General features: G+C 44.5%; 1 protein-coding gene across 4 annotated transcripts in view; it reads right to left on the bottom strand.

Annotated features, from left to right (window-relative positions):
- Window positions 1–1,279: 1,279 nt before the first annotated feature.
- SPART (spartin) overlaps window positions 1,280–21,971 on the bottom strand; it is a 60,316-nt gene continuing 39,624 nt past the window's right edge. The window contains exons 2-8 of one of the 4 annotated variants that reach the window (XR_005777751.1): window positions 14,061–14,258; window positions 11,870–12,002; window positions 9,711–9,905; window positions 8,646–8,804; window positions 8,468–8,558; window positions 1,861–3,492; window positions 1,280–1,744 (exon numbers count right to left, since the gene is read on the bottom strand). Coding sequence is in view for 3 of the 4 variants with exons in the window: in XM_040426108.1 (XP_040282042.1) it covers window positions 3,300–3,492; window positions 8,468–8,558; window positions 8,646–8,804; window positions 9,711–9,905; window positions 11,870–12,002; window positions 14,061–14,258 (969 nt within the window). In the remaining variant the exon portion in view is untranslated. Of the gene's footprint in view, window positions 1,745–1,843; window positions 3,493–6,790; window positions 6,837–8,467; window positions 8,559–8,645; window positions 8,805–9,710; window positions 9,906–11,869; window positions 12,003–14,060; window positions 14,259–21,971 lie in introns of those variants that run through there. The other 3 variants (XM_040426110.1, XM_040426108.1, XM_040426109.1) reach the window with 3 other exon arrangements.

Here is a 21,971-nt window from a genome sequence, read left to right as displayed (position 1 = left end):
CATCAGCCCATGCTAAACTTAAACCCCATGGAGATTTGACTGTGTTTGTGGCATCTGAGCGCTGTTTGGATATATTGAGCGCTCAGATCCAAGCCATCTGGGGATATGTTAAATGTCTATGTTTACTGTAATGGTTGGGACATTGTATATTTGAGTAGTGATGTCTGTCCTATTGTCTCCACGTGTGTATTGGCGATTTCCCTTTGTCCTGAGAGATAATTGAATTACTCCTCGGTTGTCTCCAGGACAGAAGACATTGTGTATTCTCCTGTGATAATTACATCAACCCATTGTGTAAGGTAATTGTATCACAGGCAGAGGGGAGGATTTTGTGTGGGAGTGTTTTACTGTATTGTACGTGTTTTATTGGTTGTTTTTACAAAACCCTGTGGGTGGTACTGATGTGTACCAATGTTATATAAGATCAATAACCACACAGCTCTGGCTGTCCACTGCTTGACCCTCAACATGGAGCTTGGTCTCGTTCTTGGGGGGGATTCACTGTATGCTGTTAGAGACTGATTGCTAGGAGTGTAAGCCGCTTGGGTGCTTTTCCTATTCGTCTGCTAGCAGCTATTCGTGAGGTTCCGTTCGGAGTTTGGAGCATTCCCTTGTATGCCGTAACAGGGACGATAGCATCCATTAACGTATTTATTAGAGCATCTCGTAGGATTTTCTATATTGCCAGATACTATTGAAACGGGCTGTAGGGGATTACAAATATCTTCACTGTTCTTATCCACTAGTTGTGATACATCTCTCCCATTGTATTCACTTGTGTTGAAAGCCACTCGCCACTAGATGGCGTCCTGCCCCACATTATATAACATGAGCCTTAGGCTCCTTTCACACTTGGCGGCAGAGTGATCTGGCAAGCAGTTCCATCGCCGGAACTGCCTGCCGGATCCGGCAAAAACGTATGCCAACTGATCAGTCTGAAAAATGCATTGAAACGCCGGATCCAGCATTTATTTTTTTCACCTTTTTTCCGGTCTGCGCAGACCGGAAAGGACGGATCCGGTATTTCGAATGCCGATCCTGCACTAATACATTCCTATGGGGAAAAAAATGCCGGATCTGGCATTCAGGCAAGTCTGATCAGTCAAAAAGACTGAACTGAAGACATCCTGAACAGATTGCTCTCCATTCAGAATGCATGGGGATAAAACTGATCAGTTCTTTTCCGGTATTGAGCCCCTAGGACAAAACTCAGTGCCGGAAAAGAATAACGCTAGTGTGAAAGTACTCTTAGTTCACTGCAACTTAAAATAATCACGAAAAATCCAGAGAAGAATTAAAGTTGCACATAATCCTTTAATAATCTCTTACTGTTTCTACACTATCACTCAACAAAATATATAAATATCCATTTTCTATTAGAGTTTATCCTTTATTACACATTACTGTATATACCCTGTGGTAGTGCAAATAAGTCAAATCCTGGTCGTCACTCTGGCTTCTAGTTTTCCGTGGACCTTTGGTTATTATAAACGTATTTATCTTTGGATTTATTGTATTACTTATATTTGATTTATGAAGGAGGAAATGCAGCTTCAGTATTAATGAGGCAAACCCCACCGAAGTACAAAATTCACTACACTCTATGTATACAGTACCTGTATATGTCACTATTACACCAAAAGGTTTGGTGCACGCTCTAGTTCATCCATGGCAGTTTTAGGCTAGTTTTATGTTAAATCTGAAACATGTGGATAATTATTGCTCAGAATATTTATTTGTTAACCTGGGCGTGCCCAGTCCAGGAGCGGAGGGGAACCACCAACCGGGACGTGCCCAGTCCAGGAGCGGAGGGGAACCACCAACCGGGACGTGACCAGTCCAGGAGCGGAGGGGAACCACCTGGGCGTGCCCAGTCCAGGAGCGGAGGGGAACCACCTGGGCGTGCCCAGTCCAGGAGCGGAGGGGAACCACCTGGGCGTGCCCAGTCCAGGAGCGGAGGGGAACCACCTGGGCGTGCCCAGTCCAGGAGCGGAGGGGAACCACCTGGGCGTGCCCAGTCCAGGAGCGGAGGGGAACCACCTGGGCGTGCCCAGTCCAGGAGCGGAGGGGAACCACCTGGGCGTGCCCAGTCCAGGAGCGGAGGGGAACCACTTGGGTGTGCCCAGTCCAGGAGCGGAGGGGAACCACTTGGGTGTGCCCAGTCCAGGAGCGGAGGGGAACTGTTTGTCTTGAGCGGCATGCTTTGCTGAATGCAGAGGGCAGCATTTATGCAGAGGTGCCACTGGCATTTTGAGTCTTGAAAATATTCCGTGGCCATCTTGTGGCTTGGCTTGTGTTCACAGCAGAGCATGATAAATCCAATAAAACTGTAGTTCTAGGATATGTTGTAAAAGATCCAATCAGCAGCTTATGCGTTGCGAGTGCTAAGGAAACTCAATCTACTGTACTGACTTTTTATAACATGTCCCTGGACTACAGTTTTTTGTTTTTTTTTAGAACTGAATACATTTCGGACTTGCTTTTCTCCATCTTGCTGGACTAGTTTTTCTTTTTCCTGATCTGTAGTACCTGTAAAGCTGGCACCAAATCACTACACCCCCCCCCCCCATCTGTACCGTGTCCAGGCCACATGCTCTCCAGGGTTATGGCACGTGGTAGAATATTCCTGCCAAACACTTGTGGACGTGTGAATGGACCCTAATGGGATTTCCAAGATCTTGATCCTGGTGGCCTATGCTCAGTAGAGGTGATCAATAAATATCTGATCGGTGGGGGTCTGACTCCTCGCAGCCCGCTGATCAGCTGTTTAAAGAAGCCGTGGTGCTCTGGTGATCGCTGTGGCCTCTTCACAGCTTACCAAGCACAGCGCCGTATAGTGGCTGTGCTTGGTATTGCAGCTTAGCCCCCCGGACTGAGCTGTGCCTAGGCCACGTAAGCAATGAATGCAACATCACCAGAGCACCGCAGCCTCTTCAAACACGGTGGTGCAGGGATTGGGACTGAATCCGCTAATCCGATATTGATGACCTATCCTGAGGAAATCACGGACAACCTCTTTAATTAGTCAAAAATATCTAAAAACAAAAAAAAATAATTATCCTTTGTTTTATGGACTGGAGATTTGTTGGGTTTTTGTAACAGGCGATATTTTAGTATATTGCTAATGTCTAGATCTTTGCAATGGAATTTTTTTTCTTTTAGCATGCCCGTTGTTTGCTCTTATGTTTTACTTTAACTTACAGAAGCAAACTATTACAGACCAAGCAGATATTACGGTATTAACCACCGAGAGGTTTAGGGTCACACGTTAAGGCAGCATAGAACGCTGGAGGACTCAGTCAGTGGGGATCGCCCTTCTTGTCCTCTTTCTCTTTCAGTCTGTATTCATCCAGAATGGAGTGACTGGCTTCTTTTGCAGTTTTTTTCACTATTGCTTTTATACCTATGTGGTCAATATTAAATGCAGTCACCCCGACATTGATAGCAGAATTGACTGCATTGTCGGTGGCGTGACCAGCATCTTTTCCATACCTACAAAAAAAAGAAAATGCGGTCAGTGAAAAACAATCAGTCAAAATAAAATACTGCAATCTGTACAACTGTGCAAATAATGTACCAGTGAGTGCACCAGCTAACGTGCATCACAAACCTATTACTTTTTATTAGATGGGAAAACCCATAGGCATAAGGGGAAGGGGGGGGGGGGGGATCTTCAATGGTGACTTCATGTAGATGTAATAAAAATGGTATTTTGAAGAGTAGAGGGTCAAGGTCCAAACTACTGAATCTTTGACCAGGATTCAGGGGTCAGAAGTTTTACGGAGCAACAAACAAGCCTTGCTTAGTGAATAGTCTGCTGCCCCGGTTTATGGGCGAGCCGACATGCAGCTTTTTATTTTGTACTTTTTGATGCACGTTTTTGAGCTAGGATCATAAAATCACTGCAGTTTATTACACTTCTGGTTCCTCACCGATTCTACCATAGAATCCTTTAACAGGTTTGGAGTAGCAGAACCGCTGAGTCTCTTTGCTGCAGGCGCTATACAGATGCTAAAATGCAGCCATATTACAGGGTCATTTCAGTGCTAATAGGGGAGATTTATGTAAGCTCTCTTTTTAAAGGGGATTTCGGGAGTAGAACATTGATGTCTTATTCTCAGGAAAGGTCATCAGTATCTGATTGGTTGGGGATCAACACCCAAGACTTCCACCAATCGGCAGTTTGACGAGGCAACGGCGCTCCGGTGAGAGGTGCATCCTCTTCACGGCATACAAAGCACAGCGCTGTCCATTGTATAGTGGCTGCTCTTGGTATTGCTGCACAGGCACATGGGCCACATGACTGGTGAGTGCCAGGGCACCGTGGACTCTTCAAACAGCAGTTCGGAGGGGGGGGCATGGAGTCTGACTGCTACATATAAAATATTAATGACCTGTCCTGAAGGTAGGCCATCGATATTGTACCCGTGGAAAACCCCTTTAAGAGTAGTGTATATATGACCTGATCTAGAAGTGATAAAAGAAGGGGCAAGAGTAGATTGGGTTCTGTTTAAGGATTGCACTTCCTGGCAGTTTAATTGCACATTTGTAAACCAGATTATAGAACGGGTTTGATTCTACCCATATTACCTGGAATTAAAAAGGAGTCTGTTAGCGTTTTTGACTATGCTAAACTGCTGACAGCACTAGGTAGGGTCTGAGGAGAGAAGGACAAACATGCCTTTTGTAGACTGATTATCATCAGGAGAAGTGAGAATATTAAGTTTTATTCTGCCAGACTCTGCTCTTGCAAGTGGCCAGGAGGTGGAGCTTTGCTAGGAAGGGCTCTCTGAATTGATCTGCCTTACAGCCCCTCCCCTCTTCCATACAAAGTGACCGCTATAGTCGGGGTCCTGGTTGGACAGTGACGCTCCACCTCCTGGGCACTTGCAAAAACATAATAAAACTTCATAGTCGCACTACTCCTGATAATAAAAGCTTTATGTTTGTACTGTTCTTCCCAGCCTCTACCTAGTGCTGTCAGCAGTTTAGCATGGTCCAAAGTGCTGACAGAATATGATGCTGCTTGTTTTTTGTTAAATCAAGCACCAGCCAGCCCCAAATCACTAAATACATTATTCAGAAAAGTGGCACCATCAACAGATCTGTTTGCAGTCATTTATTGAACACATTTCTGATTAACATCCAGTGTCTGAAAACGTACAGACTTAATACTTATCAGGCCTTGTTCATACATGAATTCGCTCGTTCATCGGCAGCACATTTAGACGGGCAGATTGTCCGGAATAAGCATTCACACAAACGTTCATTCCCGTCAATCTGCCCGGTTATCTGCACCAGGACTGTCTCCAAAAGGAAATCCTCTGAACATACAGCTTGGTCTGATGCTGTTCATTGTAGCAAACTATCAGGAAGGGACAGACTGGTGTCGCTGCACTGGTAAGCTGAGAACGGGGCTCCACAGGCCAGACGGGCACAAAATGTATCCGTTCGACGTGGGACCCAGAAATGCCAAATCCTTAAACTGTAACAAACCCTCAGCACTGAGAAGTATTTGGTCGGTAAGCGTTATTCGCTTTTGGATGTAACCAAGAACAATTCCAGTTACTGACAGCAAAAGATCTGGAAATTGTGAAGAATTAAAATACCAAATAAATCGACAGGTGGCATGACTCTTCATTATGCAGTCATTAATCATAAACCCCTTTAAGGCTTTGTTCACACAGTGCAATTATGTGCTTTTATTTTTGGGCAAAACTCGGATCGTCTCAGAAAATGAGGGTCAGTAAGAAGCTTTACACTTCATGCCCTTTGGTGTCAAATTCTAACTGTGTGAGCCAGCCTAACCATCCAGATGTTCGGTTATGCTCACCCCGGTATTAGATTCTCATAGATTGACAAATGTTACAATACATATCTTAATTACAAGATAAAATTATACCCTGAAAAGTAACACGTGTTCAGTTGTGACATTTTTCGTTTGTGAAGGATCACTGATTTAAGTTTTAAGCTACTTTCACACTAGCGTTTTCAATTTCCGGTATTGAGATCCGTCATAGGATCTCAGCAGCGAGGGAAAACGCTTCTGTTTTGTCCCCATTCATTGTCAATAGGGTCAAAACTGAACTGAACGAAACGGAGTGCACCAAAATGTATTCCATTCCATTTGGTTGCATCCCCATGATGTACACAAAAGCGCAGCAAGCAGCGTTTTGAAGTGCGTCCTGGGATGAGGAGCCAGATCCGTTCCCCCATCGACTTTCACTGGTGTTCATGACGGATTCATTCATAACGGATGCAGGCAGTTGTATTTTCATGACAGAAGCGTTTTTGCTGATCCATGACGGATCCAGCAAAAACGCTGGTGTGAAAGTAGCCTTACTGTCCTACTTGGGGTGCATTCACACAAAAGTATCCATTATTTGGTTCGAAAATCGTGGATCCGCACAATATAGATGGGGTCCGTGTGCATCCCGCACTTTTCATGGGCCCCAGTGAAAAGCGGACAAGAATAGGACAAATTCTACAATTTGCAGCTCGGCCGCACGGATGACATTCATGCGCTGTCTGCATTTTTTTTGCAGCCCTGTAGAAATTAATAGGTCAGTGGGCGATCTGTAAAAAATGCGGACACTGTCCGAAAATACGGTTGTGTGAAGGCACCCTTAATGCGAGTGCCATTATGACAGTGTGATAGCACAACATAACTCCATGAAAAATGCAAACCTGCAGGTCTTTTTAGGGTATAATATTTTATATAAAAAGTCCAAATCAGCAATGATTGAAATAGGAAATGAGGACATCAAAACAAGAAATAAGTGGTAATCACTTAAGGTTTCGTAGCCAGAGGTTCGTTCATAGTGTGGTCCCTGTATCTAAAACAGAAATATTAGTCTTGTTACAGATAATGATGAGAGATAGGAGTCTTCATTTCTAGCCAAATCACCAAGCTCTTGGATAATCTCATGTGCAGCCATGCCAATAAAGGGAATCTGTCAGCTCCTCAACCCGTGCAGAAGCAGGGAACGGAACCCCAGAAAGCACTCCGTAGTGTTCCACATGTCCGGATTTGCGGACCCATTGAAATGAATAGGTCCGCATCAGTGATGCGGAATGGCCACGGAACGGTCCGCAATATGGCAAAGGGCAGCACACGTTCGTGTGAACGAGCCCTAAGCCATTAGTGTGACCAAATGTTGAGACATCAAAAGGGTTTTCCAGTCTCCTCTAAGTGCTAGCTCACATGGTGGATTTCGACAGTGTAAAAATCTGCCAGTTATTCCGAGGCAGAAAACGATGCAGTCTGTGCCATGGATTTTCATTTTCAAAGCCGCAGACCTTGCTTTTAGCCGCATTGAATGGAGGTAAACCACGAGTAGACACCCACCGCAGTCTCCAGGAGACACCACACCAGGAAAGGATGTGTCCATTATTGCAGCTTTAAACTGCAGCCGTGTGAAGTGCAGGGTGACCTCCCATTGAAAACAGTGGGGGGCTGATTCAGGTCTGCTGCTGGCAACTTTTTGGCACAGCATCCACACCAAAATTCCGCTGGCAAAAAGACCTGTGTGAACGAGGCCCATCTACATAAATTATTGCTTTAAAGGATGTCAATGCAAACCAGATGTCTCAATATTTGCCTTTTTAATGTTGGCATGTATGCTTTAACTTGCAATCTAGATGGTACCCATAGTTATCTGCATCACCGCGGCTTCAGACTGCCAAACTGTGGCGGTAGTCCGAGACACTTTATACACTGTATCACGCCTGTAATTATATCTGAAGTAAAGGAGAGAGATGGAGGCAGCGCCCAGACTGGTCAGCCAAATGTGGACAACCTTCAACCAGTCGCGACCTAGGCTTGAAGAAGGCTGTGTGTTACCCGAGAGGCTGCTACTGGACCAAGCAGTTCACATAGGGCTGACCAGCTGGGGTGCTCCACAGGCGAGTTCGACCAAATGCACATGGAGGCGCTCACCCACTTCCAATCTGTTGTTGCTTGGAGTGCTGTCCACCTTGCTTCTTTCATCATGCTTGTAATTAGAATTCAGCATGCTGGCACTGCTTGTAACATCACTACTCCCTGGCCACAAACGTACGTGGCACTAGTGAGATGTGATCGCTAATGCCGCTTTGTCCTGGCAATGTATTAGGCCTCATTCACATGTCAGTGATTGTGAGCCAAAACCATGTGCGGCTCTAAACACCGGACAGGTGCAGATATTTCTCTTATACCTTACAGTATGTCCGTGAAGGCTCCACTCCTGGTTTTGGCTCACAATCACTAATGGAAATCACTGACCAAATACAGATGTGTGAATGAGGCTTTACTCTATATGCAGAGCATGATATTCAGCAAATACCAACTTGAGTGTCTTCCCTTCATAACTACATTACCAAGAAGTTAAGAGAGAAATGAAGACATGTGAGTTGAATATATAGATTGCATAAGACGACTTGTACATCATCTCCAGTAGACCATGGCAACACAGATGGCGAGACCTACTTGTATTTGACCGTATGAACCGTCTCTGAGGCCACGCTCTTGGCAATGTTCTTCCCAGCATACTCCAAACCCTGCCAAACTGTTGCGAATCCTTATAAGATAAAAACACATTAGAAATTTATCTGTGAGATGTGGATTAACAAAAGCACGTAGACTACCCTTAAAACCACTTAAATACCTTGTACTCCACTGGCCGCTACCACCATGGCACCATCAAATGGAGATTTCCCATCTTTGTCTTTCTTTAGAGATTCAGGGATAAGTTTGCTGCCATGTTTCTTCACGTGTGGCCCCAGCTCTCTCCCAACACAACTTGCTATAGCACAGACCCCATCCACTAGTACAAGGAAAATCCAGTTAGTCATGGTTAATTACCGAAAAATTAAAGATACACTTATTAGTGAAGCAATTAACCTCCATGGTAGACATAACTTTTACCAAGTGATGTCTCTGCTATGGAAGAATTTACCCATAACACCATATGTATGATCAGTTTACCGGCAAGGGTTTACCCATATTAGTCATTGTCTAATCAACTGTTATAATATATACTTCCTATATTACACATTACATAATCCAGGAACCAGGGGCAAAAAATAAAATAGTACATTTATAGGGGTTTTCTGAGCCTATAGAAATGTACCTATAGGTATCTGAATGCTCACCAGATGTTGCCACCGTTGCCCAGAAGTAATAATGTTTCTCATCTTGCCTGGTTCTGTATAGCGCCTTTGTTTTGATGCCGCCAGGGCTTGCAATGGGTGGGATTACCAAAGTGAAGAACTACAATTCCCATGAATCACTTCTCATAGAGATTTCCTCCATATACAGCTGCCTGCATATTTTGCAAGGTATAATGCAAAATGCTTTAATTACTCACTGTCTGCTCTGCTTTTATGTTCTGCACTGAGACTGCATTGTCTGCTGTCCAGCATGTACAACACAATCCCTCCAGAGACAGGAGGCGAGAGAGAAGAGCCAGGGAGCAGTGAAGATAGGAGGCATATGATATGATGTCCTGTATTACAGGAAGGTGAACAGGGAGATAACTGTGTCGAGAGTAGCGAGTCAAACAAGGAGCATGGTCATGAGACTGCATGTGACACTGGCTTACATGGGTATCACAGCTACAGACACTACATTAGTAATTGAATAATCTTACTGCATGTAACCATTTGCACACAATTTTTAAAGATCATTAAAACACTTTTAGTGGTGTTACCAGTGCACTTTATTTCTTTACCTAGGAACTGACTGACTTTTACTGCTCCTCCAGTGGCTTGCTTGGCTACATGGAGACCTTTGGCCACTGTGGGATTGACCTCTAGTGGTTTATCGTCAGGCTGTATGTGCTCTCTTAACTTGGTAGCACCTTTGTGAATGGCTTTTTCAGTCAACTCTGCTCCTTTTACCAAACCCCAACTCAGCCAAGAAGCTCCTAAATAAAAAATACTGATTTGTAAAATAATAAAGAGATAAAAACAACATCAACACCATCGTTTTCTTCAGCATGAGTAAAACAACTTACATGTTGAAGACTGCAAAGATATGGTCATGGTGATGGAAAATACAGGTTTTTTTTTTCCCGTGGAGCCTCTAATTTCAGAACTCATGTACACGTGGCAGGAAAATAATGTGATTTTTGAAATGCAGAGCAATACATGACTTTTTCTCATGAATCTTATAGAAAACAACCTTTTATGCAAAAAACTAATTCTGTTGAGATCACATGGGGTTATGTCGGTCCAAGTGGCAGCAAGGTGCTTCACTGTTAAGAATGTCACACTGTCAATCAAGAACAGTAGTCCCCAACCAGTGGTTAGGAATGCTCATGTACCTCAAGACCACCAGCTTTGTGGCTTACCATGACAACTCTAAGTTGTGACCATATGCACTGGCTGCAATAGGACATATGTTGATTAGGTTTTAAAGGGGGTTTCCAGTATTAGAATACTGATGACCTATCCTGAATATAGGTCATCAGTATTCGACGCCCCTTTTCAGTGCACCAAGGCCAGGCCCGAGCCACTTCTCTAGTCTCTGCTTGCCACTCTCCTTTTAAGTTGACCAGGATCAGGTGAGATGACAATTCAGACACCTGACCCGCTTAGTGAACATGAAGAAGGAGTGGACAGGGAAAAATTAGGACCGTCTTTGATGCACTTAAGACCCAATTAGCATATGAATTGAAACCAGTTTTTCTCCAAATTGCAGCGGGGATTAGTGTAATTTGCTGTATCAGCCATAGCAGGCAGAGAGAGAGGTATCAAATAGAGTGGGCTCCAATCCAGACTGAGATCATCTTGCAGTGGTGGATGGGCACAAATGATTTTTTGATCAAAATATATTTGCCAAGCGCCTCATTTATTTATATAGTGAATATAGCCTTAGTCCATATATTTTGTTTGCAGAGTGCTGCTGCATTGTGTTTGGTTTTACTTTCAGATTGGCTGCTCCGTTGGGGAGCTGTGCCCCTCGTTCTCTTTTGCCGCCCTGTATGCTAATTACTAGCATCGGTACAGGGAGGAGGAGACTGCTGTGTTTCTCAAGGGGTGTCTCCTTCTTCTCCCTGAAAAAAAAAAAAAAAAAGCTCACCTTCTCTCTGGCTGTGACGCTCTCCATTGCGATTGGGCAGCTCACAGCCAGGAAGAAGGATATGCCCCTTGAGAAACACGGCCCTCTCCTCCTCCCTGTACCAATGCTACTAAATTAGCATACAAGGCGGCAATAGAGAACGAGGGGCACAGCGGGGGAACGTAGCAACTGATCTGAAAAAAAATTTTTTGCAGGTACTTCTACTGATTATGCCCTACACTGACCGGTACTAATATTATTATGTCAGGACCAGTGAAAGGTCCTCTTTAAGCAGCACGGTGGCTCAGTGGTTAGCACTGGTGCTTTGCAGTGCTGGCGTCCTAGGTTTGAATCGGACCAAGGACAACATCTGCATCGAGTTTGTGTGTTCTCCCCGTGTTTGCGTGGGTTTCCTCCTGGTTCTCCGATTTCCTTCCACATTCCAATGATATACTGATAGGGACCTTAGATTGTGAGCCCCATTGGGGACAGCTTGATGCTAATGTCTGTAAAGCGCTGCGGAATATATCAGCGCTATATAAGTGCATAAAATACATAAAAATAAATAAAATTTGTTATTTCAGTAAGCGGATATCCTCTAAGTATGCAGTTTGAGTCGACTGTAGCTACAGAAATCATTTTGGTGTCCCTATGCATTAGAAGTTCCCGCTTTATCAGTCTTCACATTTTACTTCTTTCCATATCCTAAGGAATGTTATTCATTCCGCAGCTTATTAAAGTCATTTTAATTCCCTTTCAGTTGTTTTTCTTACTCCCTTTCATGCATAATCTGAGAGAAAAGCCTGTTTCAGTTATAATCATCTTTACCTTGAAGAATTCCCTGGGCAACCTTCTCACTCCATGGAGGATAGTCTTCCTTCTCTTTTGGTGTCGGTTCGGGTATTTCAACGACATGAATTGTCTGGGTCAGGTCTATGACTTCATCTGATGCTTCACTAGGCTTGAAGAGCAGACACAATAACATACAGTTGAGTCAAATCTCAAGATGAGCCATTGTAGCCGTCTTTTCTGTTTAATACGGAGCCTTCCTTTATTGCATTCATATAAAAAATTTAGCCTTGAATCAGATATCTTTGGGGCCAATGTGTTGCATATCTAACCCTACAGATGAACTATGTATATAGCACTGAATCACTGATCATGTAGTTGGCGGTAGACTGGAGTGCCTCAGGAGGTTAACACAGTATATTGTAAATTACAGTATTTTATATGAAGAAGGGGTTAATAATGGGGGTGCCTTTAATTTTAGTCTAATTGGGTTCATAAATCTTTATAGACGTTGGAGCTCAGGTTTTCTGATGCAGGTCCAAAATTCTTTGGCTTTTCTTCATACTAATTAACATGCAAAAATTTTGTCTGCTAAGGATTTATATGCCCCCTCCCCCCCATTAAACTCAATAATAAATTAAGGGGGCTCTCTGGGATTTTAAAAAAAGGGCCACAGTACTTTTTGTAAACTTTTGATATTTAAAAAGTTTTGATCAGTGGGGTTCTGAGCGCCGAGACCCCCACGATCTCTAGAATGAGAGAGAAGCACTCACTTAGCATGTTCTTTCTACTCGCTGCAGGATAGGAAGTGAGACAGACTCAATAGAAAGTCTATGGGCCAATCTCACTAAGTAGGGTTTTCTCTCTCATCGTTGTAGAGATCGCTGGGGGGCTCAGCACTCAGATTGCCAGCGAGCATAAAAAAACTTTTGATATATCCCTATGACATATGAAAAGTTTTCTGAAAATACAGTGACCCTTTGAGAAAAAGTTTCCAAAACGCAGCTAATGGTATGCAATAAAAAAAAATATAATATTGTATACTCACACAGTAAATCCCACTCTGCTCTAGGGCCACTATCACATACACCGTTCATGTGACTGCTGCAGCCAGTCTCTGGCCTCTGCCGTGATCCTTTCAGGGGCAGACTGGCCACAGACCCTATAGGATAATTTCCCAGTAGGCCAATACCCAAGGGCCACCCAAGGCCTCTTCATTGCCACCAGCCAGGAACATAAAGATCGGATGCTCTCAGCATTAATGTAGGAGCATCAGGCACTTATGTACCTTGCCAGACTACTCAAAGGGAATTTCCTAGTTGGACATGTTGGGGGGTATGCCCCCAAAAAGGTCTTGATTTTTCTGCCTGGTACAATAATTCTTACAGAAAAAAGCCAGCGAACTTTGAACTGAAATATGAGTATTTTCTGCTTTAGCAGCAGTGAAACACAGAATTATCCCTTGTACTGGATTGGAGGGTCTCCAGATTGCACCATATGAGGCTCTGAAACACTTGGGTACAAAGAAAACACTGTCCTCCACACAAAGTGGGTGTGAAACCATCTGACCCACTTGAACAATCTAAGCACAAAGGCAATGGACACTCTCCAGACGTTATCTATTTGTTTACTTGGAGACATCTGGCAGTACTTTTTTTTAGCCTCAATTGTAATAAAGACGTGACATGGTCAGTGTCTCTGCACTACATCTCGTTGAAATTATGTTGATTACCTCTACCTGGGGGTCTCTGTTTCCAGCACTGCAGCAATGATGGCAATGACTAGTCCACATGCCCGCCAATCACCCATCTCCCTGGTCACCTAAGGTACTTGGGCAGCTCATCACTGCAGTGCCGGTGTTGCTACAAGGGTGAGGTACCCAACTACCTTACATGATTCTAGCTGCAGAGATCACGTGAAACAGCGAGTGACAATATCACTGCAGCACCGGAAACAAAGACTACTGGGACCCCTAGAGCAGGAGTGCTGGAACGTCAGGGGCTTAGACAAGTCAGTAAGGCTTTTTTTCATAATTTTTATATAATGGACCTATATAGTCCATTTGATATTCTAATATGGGCTGAGCAGAGATTAAGGATAGTGACAAGTCTCACTAATGTCCGAGTAGCTAATCTAGAACACAATCAGTGAGTAATTCCATTCTGAAAGACCATATTCCCTGTATGACCCTCCCAGCACACCGGTAGGTTTTTCCTTGGTTTCCACTCACCTGAATTCTCAGGTCAGACATCTGTCTCATTAGGTCTTCAAAGAGCTCCAGATCAGCGGCTGGAAGCTCAGCGGAAAGCACCACCCCCACGTAAGAGCCGGGTTCCTGCGACATCAGGTCTGGGAACATGTACACCCCATTATTAGAGCGTAGCACCGGAGATTGGTTAGACATGAGGGGATATAGCCAGTCACACACCTGCCAAACAAATAGCACTTTTTATAAGTTGTTATAGTTCGATAAATAGCACTATATAGTGGCACTCACATATGGTACATACTGCAGTTAGCGTTAGTTACATTGTATATATCTCTGAGACCTTTACAGAATGCATTCAGTAACATTGATGCCTACACAATACTAGGCCCAGATTCAGCAACCAAATCAATGTGAACCATATTGAGCAGCATGGTGGCTTGCAGTGCTGGGGTCCTGGGTTCCAATCCGACCAAGAACATCATCTGCATGGAGTTTGCATGTTCTCCCCGTGTTTGTGCGAGTTTCCTCTGGGTTGACCGGTTTACTCCTACACTACAAAGACATACTGATAGGGGACCTAGATTGTGAGCCCCACTAGGGGCAACTGATGATGATGTCTGTATAGCATTGCAGAATATGTTGGCGCTGTATAAGCAAGTAAAATACAATGCATTCAGAAAGTCTTCAGTCCTTTTCACACATTTTATGTTGCGGACTTGTGCTAAAATAGAAAAAAAAAAATGCAAGCCCCCCAATCAATCTCCAACACCCCATAATGAGAAAGTGAATACAGAATTTTTTGAAATTTATTAAAAAGGAAATAGTAAAATTTGGCATAGACATACAGTCAGGTCCATAAATATTGGGACAGCGGCACAATTCTAACATTTTTGGCTCTATACACCACCACAATGGATTTGAAACAAACAAGATGTTCTTTAACTGCAGACTATCAGCTTTAATTTGAGGGTATTTGCATCCAAATCAGGTGAACGGTGTAGGAATTACAACAGTTTGCATATGTGCCTCCCACTTGTTAACCCCTTAAGGACCTAGGACGTACCGGTACGCCCTATTTCCCGAGTCCTTAAGGACCTAGGACGTACCGGTACGCCCTATTTCCCGAGTCCTTAAGGACCGAGGACGTACCGGTACGTCCTGACTTAAAATCGGAACTCCGGCGCCGCAGGGGTTAATCGGAACGGGATTTCGGCTGAAATCATTCAGCCGGCATCCCGTAACAATGCAGGGGGGGGTCATTTGACCCCCCCGTATCGGCGATCGCAGAAAACCGCAGGTCAATTCAGACCTGCGGTTTTCTGCGTTTCCGGTCCATTCGGGTGTCCTGTGACCCGATGAACCGGAAAAAGACTGCGATCGGTGGCGTAATTATACACCACCTATCGCAGTCCGAGGATTTGGAGAGGCGGTGCTGGCCCTGGTGCTGAATGCCGCTGTCCAGGGTGCTGATTGGTGCAGGGGAGAGAGGCGCGAGATTCAAACTTCCTGCGCTCCTCTCTCCCCTCCTCTTCCTGTCCAGCACCCTGACCGTGCAGCACCGTCCAGAACGAGCTCCTGTGTCCCCCTAATCGGCATCCATCACCCTCCTGCACCCATCGCCACCCAGGTAGGTTAGGGTCAGTGAGGGAGAGGCACCGTTAGGCAGGGAAAGAAGGGAAAAGTAAGTTAGAAAAAAAAAAAAAAAAAGTACTTTTATTCCAAACTTCCAAACTTCCATCTAACCCTAACCCAGACCCCTCCTGCCACTTGCCCCCCCACCCACCCCCCACCAGCCACTCCCCCCCCCCCCCCCCACCTGCCTCCCCCCCCCACCTACCCCCCACTCACCACCACTTTTTTTTTTCTGCGTGCGCTGACTGGCCGGCACTTTTTAGCGTCCGTCCACTGTTAGCGCATCGCCCGCCCCACCACCCCACCGACCGCTGATCAGCGTTGTACCGCTGATCAGCAAGTTTTAACTTTTTTTTTTTCTAACACTTGCCCATTTTTTTGCCTGGACTTTTTAGTACGCGAACACCCGTTGCCCCCACACACACGCACATATAATAAAGTTTGCCACACACGCACACCTACACGCACACACACCCATGGCCCACCGGATGTTCTCGGCCGAGGAGGCATACGCCCAGATTGCCTCCGACTCTGAGAGCCCCAGTGAGGATGAGGATGACCCCACATTCCTTTTGTCATCCGCATCCTCCTCATCATCATCTGATGACGATGAGCCACCAAGGCGGCGGAGACGCCGCCAGGCGGAGCCAGGGGCCCCACATGCTAGGGATCCTGTGGCCCACCCTAGTACGAGCCGCCCTGGGGTTCGTACTGGTTTCCCGGCCCACCAAATAAGTCCACCGGAGCCCCCTGCCGATGAACTTAGCTGGTGTCCCCCAGTGGACTTTGAGCCTGAGATTCCGGATTTTGCTGGCAATCCTGGAATCCAGATTCCCACAGTGGGGTTTACTGAAATAGACTATTTTAGTTTTTTTTTCAGTAACTCACTGGTGAATTTGATGGTGGAGCAGACGAATCTGTACGCCCAACAGTTCGTCGCTCAAAACCCAGGCTCAGTTTTGGCTAGACCCGGTGGCTGGACGCCGGTCAGTGCAGCCGAAATGAGGACATTTTGGGGCCTCGTGCTGCATATGGGTCTAGTCCAAAAACCCAGTGTCAGGCAATACTGGAGTGGGGACATACTCTACCAGACCCCACTGTACAGTATGGTCATGATACGTCACCGGTTTGAGGCCATCCAGAAATGTCTGCATTATTCCGATAATGCAGCATGTCCCCCCCGAAGTGATCCTGCCTATGACCGGCTGTATAAGATACGGCCGGTCATCGATCACTTTGGGGCCACATTTCAGCAGGCCTACGTACCTGGAAGGGAGGTCGCGGTTGATGAGTCTCTCGTTGCGTTCAAGGGGAGACTCAGTTTCCGCCAATACATTCCCACAAAGCGGGCGAGGTATGGCGTGAAGCTATACAAAATTTGTGAGAGTGCCTCAGGGTACACTTACAAATTTCGTGTGTACGAGGGGCGAGATTCCCGTATTGAACCCCCAGAATGTCCCCCCACTCTGGGTGTTAGCGGGAAACTCGTGTGGGACCTTATGTACCCACTGCTGGATAATGGTTACCACTTGTACGTGGATAACTTTTATACCAGCATTCCCTTGTTCAGGTCCCTTGCCGCCAGATCCACGTTCGCTTGTGGGACCGTGCGGAAAAATCAACGCGGCCTCCCTGCCTACCCCCTCCAGGTACCTATCCCCAGGGGTGAGACCCGTGCCCTTACCAGTGGAAACCTGTTGCTGGTCAGGTATAAGGACAAGAGGGATGTCCTTATGCTGTCCACAATCCACGGTAACGGCACCACCCCTGTCCCTGTGCGAGGTACCGCGGCAACGGTCCTCAAGCCCGATTGTATCGTCGACTACAATCGGTATATGGGAGGAGTTGATCTCTCTGATCAAGTCCGCACGCCATATAACGCCATGCGCAAAACCCGGGCATGGTACAAAAAAGTTGCGGTCTACTTGGTACAGGTTGCCATGTACAACTCTTTTGTACTATCCCGAAGCGCTGGCAGCACAGGGACATTCCTCCAGTTCTATGAGGCAGTCCTCAAAGACCTGATCTTTTCGGACCGGGAAAGAGCAGGCCGGAGTACCTCGGGAATTGGAGGCGCCCGGATCGTCCCTGGCCAACACTTTCCAGGTGTGGTCCCCCATACTGGAAAGAAGGGACGAACCCAAAAAAAGTGCAGAGTGTGTCACAAGAGGGGGATACGGAAGGACACCACTACTCAATGTGACACTTGCCCCGATCATCCGGGCCTCTGCATTATCAATTGCTTCAGGGAGTATCACATTTCCATGGAGTACTAAATTTTTATAATCCTCAACAGTCCACTAGAGAACATAAAACACTATGGCTCTCAGACTTTGGAGACACGGAAACAATTTTTCTTTCCCCAAAAAATATTAGTTTTAGAGCAGGCATCCTCAAACTGCGGCCCTCCAGATGTTGTAAAACTATAACTCCCAGCATGCCCAGACAACCTACAGCCATCAGCAGGGCATGGTGGGAATTGTAGTTTTACAATATCTGGAGGGCCGCAGTTTTAGGATGCCTGCTTAGTGTCTCCAAAGTCTGAGAGCCATACATATTGGGCATCGTCGCGTGCGTAAAAGTCGTCGCTATAAAAATAACTTTTGACCAAACGCCTCGGATGAACGGTGTTAAAAATATAAAATAAAAACTGTGCCAAAACACCAATTTTTGGGCAAAATTTCAATTTGAATCCATTTTGCCGGTAATAAAGCAAGGGTTAACAGCCAAACAAAACTAAATATTTATTGCCCCGATTCTGTAGTTTGCAGAAACACCCCATATGTGGTCGTAAATGGCTATATAGCCGCACGGCAGGGCATAGAACGAAGGGAACTCCATATGGTTTCTGGAAGGCAGATTTTGATGGACAGTTTTTTTTTTGACACCATGTCCCATTAGAAGCCCCCCCTGATGTAGCCTAGACTAGAAACTCCAAAAAAGTGACCCCATCTAAGAAACTACACCCCTCAAGGTATTCAAAAGTTACTTTACAAACTATGTTAACCCTTTAGGTGTTCCACAAAACCAAATAGTGAATGTAGAAACAATTTTAGAATTACATTTTTTTGTTACATTGCCTCAAAAAAGACTAATATAGAGCAACCAAAAATCAAATTTACCCCAAAAATAGTCCCAAAACAACAACCACCTTATCCCGTAGTTTCCTAGATGGGGTCACTTTTATGGAGTTTCTACTCTAGGGGTGCATCAGGGGGCTTGAAAGGGTACATGGTGTCAATAAACCAGTCCAGCAAAATCTGCCTTCCAAAAATGACGTTCCCCTTCTTCTATGTCCTGCCGTTTAGCCAAATAGTAGTTTACGACCACATATGGGGTGTTTTTGCAAACTACAGAATCAGGGCAACCCATTTTGAGTGTTGTTTGGCAGTTAACCCTTGTTTTACTCCTGGAAAAAATTGATTATATTGGAAAATTTTCCAAAAAATAGAAATTTCAAAATTGTTTCTCCATCTGCCATTAACTCTTGTGGAACACCTAAAGGGTTAACAAAGTTTGTAAACCCAGTTTTGAATACCTTGAGGGGTGTACTTTCTTAGATGGAGTCACTTTTTTGAAATTTCTATTCTAGGGGTGCAACAGGGGGCTTCAAATGGGACATGGTATAAACAAAACCAGTCCTGCCAAATCTGCCTTCCAAAACCCATATGGTGTTCCCCTCCTTCTATGTGCTACCGTTCGGCCAAACAGTAGTTTACGACCACATATGGGGTGTTTTTGCAAACTACAGAATCAGGGCAACCCATTTTGAGTGTTGTTTGGCAGTTAACCCTTGTTTTACTCCTGGAAAAAATTGATTATATTGGAAAATTTTCCAAAAAATAGAAATTTCAAAATTGTTTCTCCATCTGCCATTAACTCTTGTGGAACACCTAAAGGGTTAACAAAGTTTGTAAACCCAGTTTTGAATACCTTGAGGGGTGTACTTTCTTAGATGGAGTCACTTTTTTGAAATTTCTATTCTAGGGGTGCAACAGGGGGCTTCAAATGGGACATGGTATAAACAAAACCAGTCCTGCCAAATCTGCCTTCCAAAACCCATATGGTGTTCCCCTCCTTCTATGTGCTACCGTTCGGCCAAACAGTAGTTTACGACCACATATGGGGTGTTTTTGCAAACTACAGAATCAGGGCAACCCATTTTGAGTGTTGTTTGGCAGTTAACCCTTGTTTTACTCCTGGAAAAAATTGATTATATTGGAAAATTTTCCAAAAAATAGAAATTTCAAAATTGTTTCTCCATCTGCCATTAACTCTTGTGGAACACCTAAAGGGTTAACAAAGTTTGAAAAAACAGTTTTGAATACCTTGAGGGGTGTAGTTTCTAGAATGGGGTCATTTTTGGGAGGTTTCTATTATCTAAGCCTCACAATATGACTTCAAACCTGAACTGGTCCATAAAAAGTGGGATTTTGAAGATTTCTGAAAATTTCAAAATTTGCTTCTAAACTTCTAAGCCTTGTAACATCCCCAAAAAATAAAATATCATTCCCAAAACAATTCAAGCATGAAGTAGACATATGGGGAATGTAAAGTCATCACAATTTTTGGGGGTATTACTATGTATTACAGAGGTAGAGAAACTGAAAATTTGAAATTTGCTAATTTTTCAAAATTTACGGTAAAAATTGTATTTTTTTATGCAAAAAAATTAACTTTTTTGACCCAATTTTAGCAGTGTCATGAAGTACAATATGTGACGAAAAAACAATCTCAGAACGGCCTGGGTAAGTCAAAGCGTTTTAAAGTTATGAGCACTTAAAGTGACACTGGTCAGATTTGCAAAAAATGGCCTGGTCCTTAAGGTGAAAATGAGCCTGGTCCTTAAGGTGAAAATGAGCCCGGTCCTTAAGGGGTTAAGGGACCAAAAGTAATGGGACAGAATAATAATCATAAATCAAACTTTCACTTTTTAATACTTGGTTGCAGTCAATTAAAGCCTGAAGTCTGGAACGCATAGACATCACCAGACGCTGGGTTTCATCCCTGGTGATGCTCTGCCAGGCCTCTACTGCAACTGTCTTCAGTTCCTGCTTGTTCTTGGGGCATTTTCCCTTCAGTTTTGTCTTCAGCAAGTGAAATGCATGCTCAATCAGATTCAGGTCAGGTGACTGACTTGGCCATTGCATAACATTCTACTTTTTCCCCCTAAAAAACTCTTTGGTTGCTTTTGCAGTATGCTTTGGGTCATTGTCCATCTGCACTGTGAAGTGCCGTCCAATGAGTTCTGAAGCATTTGGCTGAATATGAGCAGATAATATTGCCCGAAACACTTCAGAATTCATCCTGCTGCTTTTGTCAGCAGTCACATCATCAATAAATACAAGAGAACCAGTTCCATTGTCAGCCATACATGCCCACTCCATGACACTACCACCACCATGCTTCACTGATGAGGTGGTATGCTTAGGATCATGAGGAGTTCCTTTCCTTCTCCATACTCTTCTCTTCCCAGCACTCCGGTACAAGTAGATCTTGGTCTCATCTGTCCATAGGATGTTGTTCCAGAACTGTGAAGGCTTTTTTAGATGTCGTTTGGCAAACTCTAATCTGGCCTTCCTGTTTTTGAGGCTCACTAATGGTTTACATCTTGTGGTGAACCCTCTGTATTCACTCTGGTGAAGTCTTCTCTTGATTGTTGACTTTGACACACATACACCTACCTCCTGGAGAGTGTTCTTGATCTGGCCAACTGTTGTGAAGGGTGTTTTCTTCACGAGGGAAAGATTTCTTCAGTCATCCACCACACTTGTTTTCCGTGGTCTTCCGGGTCTTTTGCTGTTGCTGAGCTCACTGATGCGTTCCTTCTTTTAAAGAATGTTCCAAACAGTTGTTTTGGCAATGCCTAATGTTTTTGCGATCTCTCTGATGGGTTTGTTTTGTTTTTTTCAGCCTAATGATGGCTTGCTTCACTGATAGTGACAGCTCTTTAGATCTCATCTTGAGAGTTGACAGCAACAGATTCCAAATGCAAATAGCACACTTGAAATGAACTCTGGACCTTTAATCTGCTCATTGTAATTGGGATAATGAGGGAATAACACAGACCTGGCCATGGAGCAGCTGAGAAGCCAATTGTCCCATTACTATTGGCCCCTTAACAAGTGGGAGGCACATATGCAAACTGTTGTAATTCCTACACTGTTCACCTGATTTAGATGTAAATACCCTCAAATTAAAGCTGACAGTCTGCAGTTAAAGCACATCTTGTTAGTTTCATTTCAAATCCATTGACACAATTCTAAAATTTTTGGCTCTATACACCACCATGGTGTATAG

Source organism: Bufo bufo, chromosome 3 (assembly GCF_905171765.1).
Source record: "Bufo bufo chromosome 3, aBufBuf1.1, whole genome shotgun sequence".
Lineage (NCBI taxonomy): Eukaryota > Metazoa > Chordata > Amphibia > Anura > Bufonidae > Bufo > Bufo bufo.
This window is presented reverse-complemented; position numbering and strand designations above follow the sequence as displayed.